This window comes from Megalopta genalis, chromosome 5 (assembly GCF_051020955.1).
Source record: "Megalopta genalis isolate 19385.01 chromosome 5, iyMegGena1_principal, whole genome shotgun sequence".
In the NCBI taxonomy this organism is placed as follows: domain Eukaryota; kingdom Metazoa; phylum Arthropoda; class Insecta; order Hymenoptera; family Halictidae; genus Megalopta; species Megalopta genalis.
Window position 1 is genome coordinate 7,314,443 of NC_135017.1, and position 20,197 is coordinate 7,334,639.

Sequence of the window (20,197 nt, forward strand, 5' to 3'; positions counted from 1 at the left end):
TCTTGGCATTACAACCTTTTGGTGTTTAATTCTTGGGTACTGCATTCTCTGAATGTTACATCGGATGGGTATTGTATCTTTGGATTTAAATTGGATTGGATTACAATTTTGAACTGTTGAATTCTTGGATACCGTATTCTCTAATTGTTATATCGGTGGAGTGCCTATATCTTTGAGTTATTACATTTTTAGAATGATGAATTTTTTGGCATTGTATTCACTGCATATTAAATTCCTTGCAGTATTTCTTGGATGTAGAATTCTTTGGACTGAATACAATGTTTCATTAGACCATTTTACCGTAAACAATGTTTCTTTGAATAATAAATTTTCTGCTTTCATCAGAACTGTAAATCAGAACTGTCTAATCTCTCCATCTACTAAACCACAAGACTTACCTTTGTGCCCTCAAGCGTTTTAATTAGAACTTTTGAATGATCTCATTGACTACCAAATCTCAAAGAAAATCGTATATGCTGGAAAGAAAGTGCAAATCAAAAGTCATTTTTTTGAAGTCTCGTTTGCATTTCAAATTTCAAGAGCAGCAGCTTGCTGCTATTAATAGCTCGTTGACTTGGAAATTTCGAAAAACTGTCTGAACCATTAAATTCATTAAATTGATCACAATGAAAAGAATACGAAGGAATAAACTCGAACCATCGTGTCGCTCGTTAAACACTGTTAGCATTATAGCGCAAATTGGGAAAGCGATAAGCAAGCGAACGTAAAATTAATTATCGTCGAACAATTTCAATTCGTAATTTCTGATAAATACTTTAAATAAACGAATTATTGGTGGGCAAAGGCGATCGCAGACAGGAACGAATTGCTCCATATGTTATTATTAAACTCCCAGATTAAACGAGTTCACAATACCTCGTGACTTTGATTAAATTAAATGCTGTCTGCGTTGTGGTGATTTTAGCCGGAAAAATTCTTGAACACAGAAAGTCAAAATATAAGAAGCCGAAACGTGTAAACAAAATAATAAAGACAGACATACATCTTGAAATTTCGATTTGAATTGCTAAAAATCGAGTAAATACTTATCGTATTGAAAACGATTACATTATGTCGATATTGATGTACACGAAACCAAAAGCAACAAGTTTATCGTTCCGCTAAAAAAAGGCTACCGCCGATAACTGGCATAATAACATAAGTGGTGAGCATAAGGATGATGTAAATTTAGCCATAGCAGAAAGTGAATTGCTTAAGAGCCTTTCGTTGGACAATGTATGCTAATTGCAGTTTTACTTATAATTATTCAGTATTGCTCCAACTGTTATCTAACGTCCAATCTGTTTACGCTCCACTTTCAAAAGTTCAAATACTTTTCAATCGATTAGGGACCAATTGAAACTGCGAACTAATTAGAATAATATTCGTTAGATCGAGCAATTAAGAAAAATGAAATACTACCATTTAATTTTTATTAATCAAGAGTAGAGAAAAAGTGAGAAATTGAACGCAATTTCAGTGGAATTACAATAATGGAAATTTTTAGAAGATTTTAACGCGCAGATTGTTGCTATGGGAATTGTTGCGGACGAGAAAAGAAAAACGCTGTTTCTAAAAACGAATAAACATGTAGAAAGTTGATTCAGCTTTCCTACTGTTACGTGAATACATTTTCTATTATCTGTTCACTTAGCTTAAACTTTGTAGCAGCGATTTTATTTGTGTAAGTTTCTTTCTGCTATATCGATGTTTTCTATCTCGGTTAGATCTTCGTTTCTATCCATATGTATGAGAAAAGTATAGACTAGAGGAACAGTATTGTAAATTGCAAATAGTTTTGTTAATTATAACGATGGAAATTATATATATAATATATATAAATAATGGAAATAATATAAATAATATATAATATATATAAATAATATATATATATATATATATATATATATATATATATATTATTATATATATATATTATTTCCATCGTTATAATTGTAAATATAAATTGTATTAGGTAAAATGGAATTGTAATACGTTTGTTTTAATCTTTCGCACAGGAAATAGCGAAATCCGTTCCGAGCACCTAATATGATAAAAAGCGTGAAATTTCGCACGAGGCTAATTCTAAATAGTCGATTGTCAGCGACTCCGCGATCAAAAAATCTCGCGTCTGCTGCTGCAGTCTAATTACAAGCGCAATTTGCAGGAAAAGGCTTTGGTATTTTATGAATGTAAATCCGTCGCTCGCGGATTAATTTAATCTGCCGCAATTTCGAAGTTAATTAAAGCTAATTTACCGGCGCTATCTGCGCGTGTTTTGTAAGAGTTGCGATTAAGCACGTTCGAGCCCTGACACATATTAAGATCGCTCCCTTTTTTCCACTGAAAACGCGGACACGGGTGTGTTACGTTGTGAAATTGTTTCGATTGAAAATGGGATATCTGTGTCACGAAAATTTCTCGAGGATGAGGCCGTGTCGATTCTTGTTATTGCCTATCTTCGGTGATTTCGCAAAACTATGTTTCATTTTACTTGCAACTGTTATCCTATGTATTATTCGTTTTCGGAATCGTGTTCAACTTTCATGGTTAGTTGGCCGAATTAACGAAATTATTCAGACGCGATTTCGTAGAAATTTTGTTTTATACAAATTGCAACTTTGCGCGAGTCGAACGCGACACCGTGCAACTTTGTCCGAATTGGACTATAATATTATAGCGTTGCAATATTATTCGAACCGTTTAAAGAGATTGCATTATTGTTAGAATTTAATTAAACGAAAATTCAACTTTGTTGGGACTGAATCTAAGAAGAAATCGATTTTGTTAGAACTGAATTCAAAAAGAATTCAACTTTGTTCGAACTGAATTTAAGAAGAGCTCAACTTGGTTAAATCTCAATTTAATGAAAATTCATCTTTGTTGTAGCTCAATTCAATGAGAATTCAAGTTTTTAAAGACTGAACTTAATAAATATGCAACTTTGTTAGAACTCAATTCGATGAGAATTCAAGCCTTTAAAGACTGAACTTAATAAAAATACAACTTTGTTAGAATTCAATTCAATAAGAATTCAACTTTGTTCGAACTGAATTTAAGAAGAGTTCAACTTAGTTAAATCTCAATTTAATGAAAATTCATCTTTGTTGTATCTCAGTTCAATGAAAATTCAAGTTTTTAAAGACTGAACTCAATAAATATACAACTTTGTTAGAACTCAATTCGATGAGAATTCAAGCCTTTAAAGACTGAACTTAATAAAAATACAACTTTGTTAGAATTCAATTCAATAAGAATTCAACTTTGTTCGAACTCAATTCGATAAGAATTCAACTTTATTAAAACACAAATACCTGAACATATAACCTCGCCAGTACTCAAATTTATAAGACCGCAAACTTTAAACGACAATTCATCCAACGTGAACCATATTATCCAAAAATGCACCAATATTATCCAAAAATACACCATATCATCCAGAATGCACCACTTGAGCGTCGCAACTTCGTCGAATGCAATGTTGTTTAAAGTGTAACTCTGTAATGGAGCTTTGTGCGGAACGGAGACGTGTGGCGAACGTGTAAAGAGAAATCCATCAATCATTCGACCGCAATTTTACGCGAACGTGGCTACATGGAAATCGGTCTTTACAAAAATGAAACTTCATGCAAATGCGTAACGAGCTGATTAATTATTGGCGGCGTCCTGCGCCAAGGATAAATTCGCGCAGCATCGATTTCTCGCGAACGATCGTCCCCGCCAGTAAGCAGATAGCGAGCGCATTAAATGATTCATTTACGGCTGCTTCATTGCCCCCCCCCCCCGTGTCTCTCCCCCAGCCCCTCCCCTTTATCCGTCTCGCGAACTCGTTGAAAATCTGCACGCCGCTTTCCGTTTATCGCGAAACTGACTCATTTGCTAGCCACCGGCTTTGTTATAATTTTCCCCTGTCCCCGGCCCTCTCCTCGCCCTTATCACTTCCCACGGCGGCTGCTGCCGAGCGCACCGCGAATATCTCCCTTACATGGTGATGCACCTTGTGCACGCGCGCGCGCGCGCGCTCGCCGCGTTAAATTAATTGGAGTCCTTTGTCGTCGTGCGCCGCTGACGAATATCGGTGGCATTTCAACGGTGATTCTCCTGCGCCTTTCAACCAGGGGAAATCGAGCGACTGTCTATACGGCCGCGGAAAGTTTCTGTCTCAATTAGTCGCGCGCGATAGTCATTGAACTGAATCAGTCCGTTTTGAAAAACATTTCAGTCAGGGTAAAAGCACCTATTACTGCGGTGACCAGCTCCGGTTGCATTTTTTTCCATCTCGAATGATTTGTTTGACGAATGATTTTGCTTGAAAATAATTTTGTTTGAGATGCGAGAAAAATGAGCGAACTTCGGAAATGTAATTTCAGGTAAGAAAAGTATCGAAAATTGAATAAATGACATTTTGTACCAATTACTGCGTTATATACGAATTACGTGTTATACGAAGTACATGTCTCATTGCGGATTTAGATTTTTTATATAAAAAAGAGAGGGTGAAAACGTAGAAAGCTCATGACGGTAATGATGTGGAACATCTTTGACTATACGATAGATATAAATTGTTTATTGCACAAGTTTTATAGTGAGACATAACACAGATTATTTATTAAATCTTTTACGCTCGTATTTATCACAGACAACTTTTCATATCTACAACAACAGCTTTGAGTTCTTCTAATTCATTCTTCATTTTTACAACCATCTTTTCTTGTTCCTTCTTCTTTTTTCCTTCTTAAGGCCTCCACTTTTTAGTCTTTCTTCCTATTTTTCTAGTTTAGTTACTAGATCAGGATGGATTAGTTGGTCTTGCTTAATTTTATTAATATATAATTTATTTTTTGATAATTTATTAATTTGTAAATATAATTAAAATTATTTTATTCGTATAACGAATACAATTCTATTCGAAGAATTTACCCGATGCAGAATTCGAACACAATGCACGGTAGCGTCTCGATTCGAACAGAATTTTGTTTGAAATATTTCTCGAATAAAATTTTATTCGTAACATTACCCGAATAGAAATTTATTCGAAATGTTGTCCGAAGAATTTACTCGAAATATTGTCCGAAGAAAATTGTATTCGATGAATTTATTCGATATATTGTCCGAATAATGCCCAATTATGGAGCACTAACCGACATTTCCGCAAATGTTACACTGTCTTTTAAAAATAAACAGGCTGAGCCAAAATCCAACTGTGTCACGCGATAGAATGGACCTTTCCCTACCGGAAGCTATTGAAAGAATATGTCGCGCAACATCGTTTTTATTTCCGTGCTAAAAATTGTAATAGTTCCGCGGGACACGAAACGTCGTCAGTGACTTTCAACGCGTTGAACGTTATTTAAAAATGTTCGTATTGTTTGAATGTTATGGATATATATGTCATCGTATTCGGAAGTATGTAATCCGCGGAAGTTTTGCCTGCGGGGAACGTTAGCGCAGCTCCCGCGGTTACGGTGCGACGAATTGTTAAAGTTGAAGATTAATGATGCACCGATGATAATTGATGCATGTGCATTACAATATCTTGTCGTGTTGTTAACATATCTTTTTTTCCTTGCAAGCAACACTGAAATGTCAGCGTTCTAGAAACCGTTCCGGATTTATTCTCGTTACGTGCCGTTGAATCATTTCGCTGTTTCATGTCTCTGCGAATTGTATATCGAGTTTCTTTGGTCGTCCTGACGTAAATTATTTGTACCGAAGACGATACAAAATGTCGCCCGACAGCCGAGTGACGCAATTTCCTGCGATTTCCGTTTCACGTAATACAGGTAAGGAGACCATGGTAGCTTATTAAAATGCAAATTGGTGAATTCTTTATCGAATGTCAACATACCGCGACGACAGTCGACGTTTTTGCTAAACTTTTTCCGTAATGCATGAAACTAGTTCAGGAGAATTGAGAATCATCCTCACTTCAATTATGCTCACCGTTTTCAATATTGCTCACTTTTAAATTAATCGTCGTTTACATATCGCACTACTGCTTTATTAAAACTTGAAATATCTTCCGAAATGTCAACTTTCTTACCTTCGTGTCCCAATACTTTACTATTCAAATTGCCGTCATGCATTCCAACTATGCAAAACAAATTGTGCGTCATTTGAAAAATAAGGGCAATTGTATTTTGCAACTGCGCCGTTGCACTTTTGGAGAAATGCAATTTATTTGCATCTGCAATTTTTCTCTACCTGCAATGGAAACAAAGTTATTTAATTTAATATTTAATGTTATTTATTCTGGCCTGTATAATGTAATTGTTATAGTTCAGCAGTTTATTTAATATAATATAATCTTTATAAGTTAATAGTATACCTAATATAATACAATTATTATAATGTAATAGTGTATCTAATATAATACAATTGTTATAATTTAATAGTGTATCAAATATAATATAATTTTTATAATTTAATAGTGCGTCTAATATAGTACAATTGTTATAATTTAATAATGTATTTAATATAATACAATTGCTACAATTTAATAGTATTTTTGATATACTATAGTTAGAGTTTAATAGCGTATTTAATATACTACAACTGTCATAATTTAATAGTGCATTTAATGTAACACAATTGTTATAATTAATAATGTATTTGATACAATATAGTCGTTATAATTTAGTAGTTTACGCTACATAATAACAATAGTAATAGTAATATAATACATAATGTGATAATGTAATAGCGTATTTGATAAGATATAGTGATTAAACTTTAATACTCTATTTAACATACTATAATTTCTACAATTTTATAATGCATCAATATAACACAATTGTAACAATTTCATATTGTATTTACCAAACTACAATTATCATTTCGTTGACAAAAGTATCATCTCAAAGGGTTCGCGTTCGAAAAATCGCCGTTTCCCGCGCTTGGGCCGCTGTGGCGGCGCTGGGACTCCTCTAAGCATCGGTATGATGCGCGGTAGCGTCTCCCACTCGCCTCCTAAATCGTCTGATGTCTCGCGACTCGACTCGAGTCGTGCGCGTCGAGTCTCCTCGAGTCATGCCCACTCTCTTTGACTCGAGTCACTCGAGTCATCCCCTCCACTCTCGGGCGCGAGCCGAGCGCAAAACTCGTCAGCTGCTCGCCAGTCGTCTCCGCGACGTCGTCCAGGAACTGTTCTATGTTTTCGTATCGCTCGATCTCGGCTCTCCTCGTTCTTTCTCGGCTCTTTCGGCGTTCGTACGCGCACATTCTGGCCCCGTTCGCGTGATCCCAACGCGACGACGAGACTCCCGTGGCCCACCCCCCTTTCTTCTCGCTATCTTGGTCTCTTTCTCTCCTCTCAACCCCTCCACCACCCCAGAGACGACCCCTCTACCAAAACGGCGACGGTCAGAGTGGATTTTTCGTGACGATGTGCCGTTGACGGTCGAACAATTACGCAATTAACCGATATCACGACGCGTTGCAACGTAATTCGTACCCGCGATAAGAACCAGCATGACGGAGGCCACCTGCGAGGACCCCCTCGTAGACGCAATGCGGAACCAAGGAGTCGTCCAGCTACCGGAAGCCTGACCCTGCGGACCACTTCCGAGATGGGTCTCGCAGGTAATCATGTTTACGTCTGCGCGATTTGATTTCTCGAAGTTGTCATCGTTATTACACTTTTAACGCTAGATTACGAAGCCGCTGTTTTATATTAACGTTTGCAAAAGTTGCAATAAGACATGAACGTCGTCGATTGTCCGGTCGTGAGAATGAATCGTCGTTCGAGGATTAATACGGTTTTAATATTTTCACGGACAGCTAAATAATTATATTTCAAGTGTTTGCTAATGTTCGCGCGAATTAGAAACTAATCCATGCAAATGTTATTCCCGTTTATATCGCGCACTATTTTTCACCCGTCACTGATCCGGCAACTATTTGCTGGAACGAGGGGGTGAATCGTTCACCGTGGATATATAACGATTGTTTATTTCCGAAAATACGAAGCGGGTGAATTGTTTATTACGGATCGATTGTTTGTTTCCGAAATACAGAACGGCGAATTGTTTACCACGGATTGGTTGTTCGTTTCCAAATATACAACATGATGAATTGTTTATTACGGATCGGTTGTTTGTAACCGAAATACAAAGTGATGAATTGTTTATTACGGATTGATTGTTGATTCGCAAGTTGCGAATCGCGGGTTCTTTTTTAATGTGGCCCAATCTATCTGGCCCAAAATATATCTTTCAACAAGATAATGCTGCGGTACACAGAGCAAATGTCGTTCAAGAATATTTTATAAAAGAAAGGGTTCCTGTTGTTGAATGACCTTCGTGTTCGCCGGACTTAAATATAATAGAAAACGTTTAAAAACAGTTTACGCAGATGGAACACAATTTGACAATATTAATGAACTTAAAATATGCATTAAGGAAGAATGGGATAAATTATTTCAAACTAAAATTCGAAAATTGTACAAATCTATACCTAACCGAATTGTAGTAGTTATAGAAAACAAAGGAGGTTCTACTCATTATTGAAAATACAAGCAAATGTATTTTGTTCGCCTTATGTACACACAATTTATATTATATGAAATATATACTTATCTATTTTGAATGTGCTATCATTTTGTTCGTGCTTGTTGATATAGTTAATTATTGTTGATATAGTTAGAAATCGGAGTCATAGCAAGTCAGTTTAAGGGACATATATTTACATAAAGTACTTCCTACATGCATTTCAAAATTTTTATGTTGTCACGATTATAATACGAGAAATTAAAGATAGCACGGTTGTGCTATCTTTTTGATTGGGAGTGTAGATAGTACGCACATGGCTTCCTCGATGAATAATAAATTCTATATTTCGACGTGAAGTAGCGATGGCTTCGAGTCAAGTGAATCGATGGAAAAATACAACAATCAATTTTCGCAGATAGATAGTATGCAAATAGAGAGCTTTCTTATTAAATTAATAATTATTTCGATGCATAGTAATGACGGCTTAGAGAAAGAGAAAGAGAAAGAGAGAGAGAGAGAGAGAGAGAGAGAGAGAGAGAGAGATTAAGAAATTTGTTTGATAAACGACGACTCTCTAAAGAGGAGGATACACCGGCGAGTTAGAGAAGTAGGATGATTAATGGGCTTATTGACGATTCGCCTTTAACCTGGCTCCACTCTCTTTCTCTTTCTTTTTCTGCTTGCGACAGCTAGCTACCATGTGCGTGCTTGTTTGTTCGCGGCTCGAAGTTTTATTATTATTGAGCTCTCTGTTTCTCTTCGACGGTCCCGAGCTGAGATTTCAAGTTGATTTTTAGATCTGGTCCGATCGAGTTTATGTATACTGACAGATGTAACAATTTACATCATTTTCGCTGGGATTTCTGTCGTTTTTGGCGACCGCCATTTTCGTGAAAATAGTTCGAATCTCGCGCACATGGTACATTCTTAAATTATATTATGGTAATATAAATTATAATATAAATTATGATATAGTAATGAAATTATGATATAAATTATATTATAGTAATTAAATTATAATATAAATTATATTATAGTGATTAAATTATAATATAAATTGTATTATATTAATTAAATTATAATATAAATTATATTATAATAATGAAATTATTATGTAAGTTATATTATAGTAATTAAATTATAATATAAATTATATTATAGTAATATAATATAATTGTTATCAATATTATCAATAATTGTGCAAGTTATGGTTTATTTACTAAGTAAAGTATAGTATGTTTCGATTGTTATTGTATACACTATTCGATTATTACTTAAACAAAAATAAATGATCGTTATATTTCTATTAATTTCATGAATCGTGTTTGATTTTTCATTTACGTTCAAATCAGAGGAAGTCATTAACAGATTTAATTACATTTTAATGATGACTCGAAAAGGTATAATTGTCTCTCTAATGAGAGTAGACCAATGATGAAGGCTTGTTCGCATAGAACTTCCATGGAACTAGTCCAGTTAGTTGACATAGTATTTATCATTAACTTAATTTTTATTATTTATTATTATCGTATTATTCTGTATGATGTATTTAACTTGTATTATTAACTCGTGATCATTATAGTTAACATTCCTTCTCTGTATTTCAAACCAGTGGTTTAAAAGTTTCAGTTTTTAATTAATTCGACTTTTACATCGACGCATAAATCATTTTCTTTTCGATATACGAATTGTATTTATTAATAAAACAAACAATTCGTCTTAATCAATCGTGTGCTCGTTGTTATATGTATAGCTGCAGCAATTTCTCGTCGTTCGTCAAGTATTTAATCCAAGTACGATGTGTGGTTGATAAGTGCTGATAAGAGCACTGTTACAGTTGGATCCCAGAAAGAAAAGTTATTTATAACTCAACCTAACGGAAAATATAACAATAAAAGTAAACATAACCTAGGTTCCTATATGAATCTGATCCGTTAACCACCAATTTTACAATAATTGTCAGAAACTAATTTCGAACGCATATTACCACTCTGCAATCATGGCCGGGTCCATCTTGACCCAAAGTATCAAAATTTTTACTCGATTACTCGGCTTTCGACGGACAAAAATTATATAAATAACGGTCATATTGAGGACGAATACAACATTAACGGTCACATTGAACCCAAAAATTCGAAAATTACTGCAAAAAATTCTTTGAAAAAAGTTAATAAATAAAAGTAATAAATAATAGTAAATTTCAAATATGTTATCATGCGAAACCGTTTCAAACTATAATATAAATTATATTATAGTAATTAAATTATCAACTTTACCATTCAACCCTTGTGTTTCAAATTGACGCTATAGTAAAAAGTCAACATAACACACACACACACAAGAGGCACACGGTTTCTTTTACTAAATATTTTCTATTTATATTTTTATTTATATTTTTCTTTAAATATTTTATATTTTTTATTTTATATGATAAAATAAAGAAAAACAATTACACAATGTTCTCATTGCATTTTTCGCATAAAATGAAACGACGACTGATTGTTAGCGTTTTCGCTCTGTCCTTTGCTGTCGTTGACATTCTAAGACGTAGTATAGTAGTAAAGCGACTACCGTCATTCATTATATTGTTTATTCTTCAGTCAAGGTTTTGCTCAAGTTTTTCGCTTGTTATCGCTCGCATCCATTGAAAATTCTTCCAAAGTATTAGATTCAAGTTCTCTGCAGCATCTATGCATTTTTTCGGTAAAAAGATCTGCTTGTCACGTCTTTACGTCATATGACTTTTCATTGATAAATAACAGATACATATACTCGGTATTAAAAAAATAAAAGTCGTCCGAGATCAATTTTCCAAAAAAAAAAACAGCAGAACGATATACAGTAAATTTCTCCCTAATTCGCACTCAGATTGTGCACAAAAATGGATAATTTGGGAAGAAGAGAGTTTCATAGTTATCGATTGTCAACAACTATGAAAAATAATAATAATCGTATCTTCTCTTTAAAAAGAAAGTAATAGTTGTATCTCGTCTTCCCGAATTATTGATTTTTGTGCGCTATCTGAGCGCGAATTAGGGAGAAATTACTGTACTCGGAAGCTTTAAAACAGCGTGTCGTTGCACTAAATTTTAGAAAGCGCTCCGTTCGGTTCGGAGCACCCGGTACATAACATAACGCTAATCTCCGTCTCCGGAGTTTTCTTTTAAACGGCCTGGTCACGTGGTAGTAACAATTAATTCTATAAATGGAAAGGTTTCGCGGCATTGATTGCTATGCTATTCCGCCATATTAGTTCGCCAGCTAATCATTATTTGTCGCATAAATAGTTTTGCGCTTAAGTATTGTCCCCAGATACGAAGATAACTATTATAAAAAGGAACACACGTCCCGCCGCAGGCGTTGTTGCCACGTGTAGTCGATTCTGCAATTTTTTTGCGAAACTTTTTTCCTTTTCCCTTTTTTGTCCCCCCCCCTCACTCCCCCCATTACCCGCGCACGCCTTACGTAACCGATTCAATTTCAGAAAAATCAACATGGCGAACGATGAGAATCCGTGCATAATCAAATCGAAACCAGTTTGTCATACAAATTATTCGGATTCTAATGATCTTTCTCATACGGTTATGAAAAACCATCAACATTCGCATGATCTTTACACGATCTTGTTAGTGTGTCTGTTTATTTACTTATAGAAAAAATCAATTTACAATTCTTTATCTTAATTTATACGTACTACATTTTTTTAGATCAATTACGATAATTTAATTAATTTAATTTACGATACTCTATCTTCTCGTTTAGTTATTTGAGAATTTAATTTATTATTCTCTGTTTCAATTTATTTATGTAAAAACTGAATTAAAAATTCCCCGTTCTAATTTATTTCTAGAAAAATTGAATTTACAATTCCATACTTCAATTCGTTTATATTGAAGTCGAATCTCATATTTTAATTTCTTTATGTGAAAACTGAATTTACAGTTCCATATTTTTTATCTTGTTTATGTAAAAATTGAACTTGTAATTCTATATTTTTATTTGTTTATATAAAAATCGAATTTATAATTCTCTATTTTAATTTTCTCATATAAAAATTTAATATAAAATTCTCTATTTCAATTTATTCATATAAATATTCTATTGAATTTAGGTTTTTCTATTTCAATTTATTTATGGAAATATTATATTGAATTGACAATTGTTTGTTTTTTATTTTTTCAATAAAAAATAAGTGGTATTCATAATTCACTGTCTTACGGATGAAAGTTTTTCTATAATTGTCTATTATCAAAGTGAAAGTTTAGTTCGTAATATTCTTTGATTTTAATTTATTTGTTCGTCGAGGAGAACGATGCACTTGTGCGAGTCAATTATTCCGAAAGATTTTGCGCGTGGACCGAACTCGATTTGAATTTCTAAGAGAACTCGATAAACAAACGTTGTTTTTTTCTCTCCACCGTATGCCTATTTCATCAATTTTTTCGGAGACAGTTTGTAAACAGCTGTGCGACGATTATATCAGCTCGACCTGAATAGTCGAGGAAAGGAAAGCCAAAAAAATTGATGTTACATATTTTAAACAATTTATAGTGTTCCGAATTTTCGAGTTGCTCTAGAAAACAATTTTTCGTCTCGTTACTTCAACACTCTCCGAGATGAATAATGATGAATTATTCTTGATTTGCAATAGCCACTTTGTTTAATAACTTGTACAACAATATTCAGTTAATTGTCGATGTCATTTTTCAATAACGATTCTCTTCATCTGTGCAGAGTTCGCAATATGTAAATCAATTCGTAAAGATTTGAATTGGTAATTAACTAATTAGATGGGAATTCAGTGAAGTGTTGAAGTTATGCGAAGTATGTTTTCAAATAGAGGAACAGATAATTATACTTAATTTAATTCGAGTGTCCTAAAAATAGATGTTATTGTGCACGCATATGATATTTCGCCACGTTTTTTTAAAAGCGTATTGCTATTTCTAAAATATGCATTGCTATTTTTAAAACGCGTATTGCTATTTTTAAAATGTGCATTGCTATTTTTTTAATGTTTATTTGCTATCCTCAAAATGCACATCTACTGCAATTTTTTAATTTTGTACTATAGTCTTTAATACATAATTATATTTTCCAAATCTATGCTGATATTTAATTTCATTCGAGTGTCCTAAAAATAGGTATTATTTTGCACGCAGATGATATTTCGCCACGTTTTTTAAATGCGTATTGCTATTTTTATAATGCGTATTGCTATTTCTTAAATTTATTTGCTGTTCTTAAAATGCATATCTACTGCAATCATTTAATTTTGTACTACAGTTTTTTTAATACGTAATTATATTTTTCAAATCTATGCTGCTGTCTTTAAAACGTTTACTGCAATTTTTGAAATGTATAATGATATTTCAGAAAAGTGTACAGCAATTTGTGTGTTATACAAAAACAGCAAGTATTCTTTCCTATCGTCGACCCTGAAAATCTCTTCCTCAAGATGACACGAAAAAAAAATGGTAAAAGAGCCGGTATAATGAGACAGAAAATGGAGACGAATATCCTTCGTATTTTTCAGAAGTTCCGCGTTTACTCGTCGGGCTAACAGTATTAATAATTAATGCGAGCTCTTCTAGCTAAAAGCTTCTTTTACTTGTTAATTCGCGGTTCCCCCTTCCGTTCGTTCTCTGGGAAACGGCATTAGCATACGCAAACATAGTAACGTTCGAAAATAGTGACCAATAGCCTAAACGTTATCTTGATTCGACGTGTAATACAGTGATTCGTGAGCCGAGAGCATTACGCCGTTGTTTAAAAACGAAAACGCAAGGATAAAATCAAACGAAACCGTTCGATCGGCTGCCCGATAATTCGGCGGCCTTTGAAAATTTTCCTCAAGTTCTGGACTCTTTTAAACACGTATATATTATAACCTGAAAATTATTGGTAGGCACGTAAATCTATGCGCACATGCCGAATTTCAAATATTTATGGAGGCTCGATTTTGAATGTTTAAAATAAGTAAATACATACCAGAATTCGTTCTATATTTTTCAATTTGAACAAATTTGTTATTTTTAATAGATTCTTGCAATTTGACAAATTCTTGCAATTTGACAAATTCTTCAAATTAGACAAATTCTTCAATTTGGGCAAATTTTTCAATTTAGGTAAATTCTTCAAATTAATCAAATTCTTCAAATTAGACAAATTCGTCAAATTAGACAAATACTTCAAATTAATCAAATTCTTCAATTTAGATAAATTCTTCAAATTAGTCAAATTCTTTAATTTAGACAAATTCTTTAATTTAGACAAATTCTTTAATTTAGACAAATTCTTTAATTTAGACAAATTCTTTAATTTAGACAAATTCTTTAATTTAGACAAATTCTTTAATTTAGACAAATTCTTTAATTTAGACAAATTCTTTAATTTAGACAAATTCTTTAATTTAGACAAATTCTTCAAATTGGACAAATTTTATGAACAAATGCAAAATTTCGAATGTTTTTTTACACATTCTTCTGACAAATTCATAAAATTAGACAAATTCAACAAATTTCTTAAATTAGTAAATTCTTTAAATTACACACATTCTTCGAATTAAACAAAATCTACATTGTTGTTGATTCACAAATGTTATATTTCATCCTATTCAATTATTCATGAAAAATCAAATTTAATTCATCATTAACAATCAAATAATTTCTGTAATATCAATTAAATCCACAAACTGTGCAACATTGAATATTTAAAATATCAAAAATGCATATGAATTTCTTGATATTTTCAAATGTGCAACATTGTTTCCAAAATCGTTCCCCCAAAAAAATCGCTAAACCTTCTAGCGTTTTTCTGTAACTCAACGCGTTTCTCAGATCATTCGATGTTTCCCCGACTTATCTTCCATTCCGTAAAGGATGCCAAAGCACGACGAGCATTGTACTAAATACAATATGAATTGTGAGGTTGGTTACGATGACTGGAAAAATGTGTTTAGTACAGAAATTTCGTACACGGGCTAGCCACTCGCGCCGCGTTCGTTGACTTATTATCCTTGCTTTCACTTTTTTGCGTAGAACTCTTTCGTTTGGGAATTATTTCTCGCTGGTAATTGGGCAACAGTCGAAATTCCAAGAGAATGGGTCCGTCGAGTACCGTCTGGCAATGGGGAGCCATTAATCCTCCGTTGAAACCATGAAAATTGGTCAATGCTTATGGATTTTCATACTACTGGGCACGAAGCACGCTATAAATCGCATCTAACGCGATCTTAATCATGCGAATATGATTTATTCGAGTGGCGTTTGACTATGCAACGACCCAGCCGAGGACGTTCAAAATGGCTTCCGCTGGATTTATTGATCGATTAATTCTTTTCTTTTTTAATATCAACAAATTTTATTAATTCTGTTTCGTTCGATTATATAACAAATTCCGTCGAATTGATTTTGCACAGCGAAATTGATTGAAATTACTTTAATAAAAGATTTTATTGAATTTATTTACGGTTCTCTCAAAATTTCCTGTCTACTCGTAAATTAAATATACAAAAACAATTTTTTACATATAAGAAATGATTTTATATATGGAGAAAACTATTAAAACATTTCTTACTAAAATTTAACGAACAATTTATTATTTATGTTCAAAGATTCTCTCTTAAAAGTCTCTTAGATTTCCTTGAAAAATTGTCATGGAAGCCACACGATATGTTTGAATAAAGTTAAACATTTGTTGGAATTTAGTCGAACGTTTTCCTAAAAATATTAAAATTTCCAAGGTTTTATGACAAAAATGATAAACAAGATGGTAAATAAAGATCAAATGGAAAACAGTGAAACTATTCGAAGAATTTGAAAATGCTGCTGTATTATATTCGACTTGCTGAAAACATTAAGAAATGAAATAAATATCTGCGTAGCTCGTGTAGCTTGCAATTGGCGTAGACAATTTCTCTTTTGCGTAAAATTCCGCGGTCTAACGATAAATAATTTTGACGATCTTCTACGAGGCTCGCCAGTGGTGTTCCAACAAAAGGTAGGCGTGACCCACGGTTTCCCGTGTCGAATTCGTTTTCGTCCGATAATCGAGAGGCAGGAAGGCAGCCTAGCTTACGAAATCACGATTAATTACTTGGTTCCGTTTCTCAACCGTTTCCTATTTGGCAATTTGTTGACTTTCCACTTATCGACACCTTCAGTTTGTCCGCGGACCTCGCGGCACCAATTGATTCACCTGCTCGCTTGATATGAATTGCGTAACTCGCCGAATTAGAGAGAGAGAGAGAGAGAGAGAGAGAGGAGAGAGAAAGAAAGGGAGAAAGAGAGAAAGAGGAAGAGAAAGGGAGAAAGAGAGAGAGAGAGGAGAGAGAAAGAAAGAAAGAGAGAGAGAGAGAGAGAAAGAAAGAAAGAGAGAGAGAGAGAGAGAAAGGAAGAGAGAGAGAGAGAAAGAAAGAAAGAGAGAGAGAGAGAGGAGAGAGAAAGAAAGAAAGAGAGAGAGAGGAAGAGAAAGGGAGAGCGAGAAAAAGAGAGAAAGACAGGGGAAGAGAGACAGAAAGAGAGAGAGAGAGAGAGAAGAAGAGAAAGAGGAAGAGAGAAAGGGAGAGGAGGAAAGATAAATATGAAAACAAAAAGTCATGAAGAGGGAGAAAGATTGAAATGTACTGGAAGAAAGAAGATGAGACGTTCGGGGAGAGAGAGGACGGTCGAGTTGTACTAAAAAAGAACACGTGGAAAGACGAACAACTATCGAATGCATGAAGGAGTTGCCGAAGAAGACGTAAAAAAATGAAATAAAAAATTAACAGAACGAAATAGAAGCTAGATGAAAAGGTTCTGCTAAAGCGGCACATTAAAGCAGACGAAGAAGGCTCCGATGCATGAAGAGCTTGCTGAAGAAGACTCGAAAAGATGAACGAAAAAATAACAATAGAGAATAGAAGCTAGATAAGGGGGTAGCTGAAGAAGTTGCTGAAGAGATCGCTGAAGAAAAACACGAGGAAAAATATGAACGAGTATCCAATAAGTGTAAGAGGTTGCTGAAGAAGAACGTTAGAAGAGGATAAACAAGTATTAAATACGCGAAGAAGATGCTGAAGAAGATGCAGAAGAGGTCAGAAGATAGATGAAGACGAACGAATAGATTTTGCTGAGGAAATCGCTAAAAACAAGGCGAACAAGTATGCGATACATGAAGAGATTGCCGAAGAAGACTCGAAAAGATGAACGAAAAAATAACAATAGAGAATAGAAGCTAGATAAGGGGGTAGCTGAAGAAGTTGCTGAAGAGATCGCTGAAGAAAAACACGAGGAAAAATATGAACAAGTATCCAATAAGTGTAAGAGGTTGCTGAAGAAGAACATTAGAAGAGGATAAACAAGTATTAAATACGCGAAGAGGATGCTGAAGAAGATGCAGAAGAGGTCAGAAAATAGATGAAGACGAACGAATAGATTTTGCTGAGGAAATCGCTGAAAACAAGACGAACAAGTATGCGATACATGAAGAGATTGCCGAAGAAGACTCGAAAAGATGAACGAAAAAATAACAATAGAGAATAGAAGCTAGATAAGGGGGTAGCTGAAGAAGTTGCTGAAGAGATCGCTGAAGAAAAACACGAGGAAAAATATGAACGAGTATCCAATAGGTGTAAGAGGTTGCTGAAGAACATTAGAAGAGGATAAACAAGTATTAAGTACGCGAAGAAGATGCTGAAGAAGATGCAGAAGAGGTCAGAAAATATAGATGAAGATGAACGAATAGATTTTGCTGAGGAAATCGCTAAAAACAAGGCAAACAAGTATGCGATACATGAAGAGGTTGCCGAAGAACGTGTACAATAAGCTAGAAAATAAATGAAGACAGACGAATATATTAGCGAGAAAATCGCGAGATGAGATGAACTGCAGTAGAAGAGGTTGCCGAAGAAGATGCGGAAGAGGTTAGAAACTGGACGAGGACGATCGACTAAATTGTTGAGAAAATCGCTGAAAAAGGCGAACAAGCGTCCGGTGCATGGAGAAGTTGCCGAAGAAAACGCAGAAGAGGCTAGATAACGGATGAAGATAAAAAGCGCGCATAGATAGAGACGAAAAAGCGAGATACACGAAGCGGCCGCGGCGGAGAAAAAGAAAAGGAGAGTTGCACGCGAGGTTGGTCCGAGAGAAAAGTAGAAAAAGGAAGGAGAGAAAGAAAGACAGACGTCGCGCGTCGGTCGCGCTATTTATGTTATATAACCGAACGAACCGCTGAATTCCAATCGGCCGGCTGGACACCATTTTCGAATCGAATCCCGACGAAATATCTCGTCCGGTCGGATCTAACGCGACTCCGGCACCGCTACGAGGAGTCGTTGAGATTCTTGAAAGAATGAAAAAAATAGCGGACGTCATCAGTCCACACGCAAAACATTAAATATTCGATCATTTCGCTTTCGATCACTTGGGAATCGGTTGTTCCGATCGCAAATTAATTCGCATTTACGCGTATGCCGCGAATACTGGACACCTTTGTGCACGAAACACAATGAGCTCGCCGCGAATTTATGCATTTACGGCAGCAACGGACGACCGAAGGCATCAGAAGAGTTTGTATTATTTTTAATTGATTAAAACCGTTCGATGATACGTTTTCAACTCGTTTTACCAGTTATATCGATCGTTGCGGAAGATCCTTATTTTGCGTAAACAAATGTTAGAGATTCTTAAGCCGCGAAACGACGAGAATCAATTGTTTTCGTAACGTCGAAGCGAATGTTCGGATACATAGACAGTGTTTATAATGCTGTATCGAGACAGTGTCGTTCAGGCTTGTAAATGTTCCGTTCGGTTGAAAGTTTAAAGCTTTTGAACGTAAGTGAATTTAAGTTTACGGGCATTTATGGGATAATAGAATGCGTGCTATCATTCTGTCCAGCGGCGCGCAACTTTCCATTCCAAGATCATAACACACTTTATGTATTTCCAAGTTAAATGAGGTTTCTTCACTTTCATTTTCGAGCCACACGAAATACATATTCCCCGCGCTTTCTTTCTATCGCCGTTCTAAATTTCTGCTGGAACTCGTTCCGACGACCTGCGCCGCAGAACGACGAACCGGGCCCTTTAATCCACCGAGACGAACAATTTCACGAATAAAAAGATTCGACCGCATCGTTTCGGTCCGACAAAATTCGATTTTTCAGCCTGTAGCGAAATTTACAATTTTTTTTCAAATGAAATTGATACTTTGCGAATGATTTAAATAATTTAAATTATTTTTAATTATTTTAAATTACTATTTATATTTATTTAAATTATTCATCCATATTTATTTAAATTATTCATCCATATTTATTTAAATTATTCATCCATATTTATTTAAATTATTCATCCATATTTATTTAAATTATTTATCTATTTTGTGCAATATTAATTATTTTCGTGAAAATTAGTTGAACAGAAGCAGCGATAAAACATTTTTCAATCGACAATTGTATGAACAAATTGTTTATATCTGAATATTTAATCGAACTGCTGGAATTTTTAGGTTTTCAATGATTTGTTGTTACAATATTTTAAATCAACAACTGTTGTATGTAGCATAAATAAATTTACAATTTTGAATTGCTCGACGCAATTTTGGATTTCATGTAATCAATTGTTACAAATATACTGTTCAAATATGTTTGTCCTATGGTGCACTATAAATACCGGTTAAATAAATGAGAAAAAAGGCACAGTGTTTAAAAGTTGTTCAGCGACAGA

At 34.4% G+C, this 20,197-nt stretch overlaps 1 protein-coding gene across 6 annotated transcripts in view; it reads left to right on the top strand.

Annotated features, from left to right (window-relative positions):
• The window catches only part of Hnf4 (Hepatocyte nuclear factor 4), a 67,116-nt gene that overhangs the window by 11,900 nt on the left and 35,019 nt on the right, over positions 1–20,197 (top strand). Inside the window, exon 1 of one of the 6 annotated variants that reach the window (XM_076521885.1) lies at positions 7,118–7,581. The exons of the other annotated variants lie outside the window; for them this stretch is intronic. Coding sequence (XP_076378000.1) covers positions 7,569–7,581 — 13 coding nt within the window. The 5' untranslated portion in view covers positions 7,118–7,568. Of the gene's footprint in view, positions 1–7,117; positions 7,582–20,197 lie in introns of those variants that run through there. 6 annotated transcript variants of the gene reach the window in all.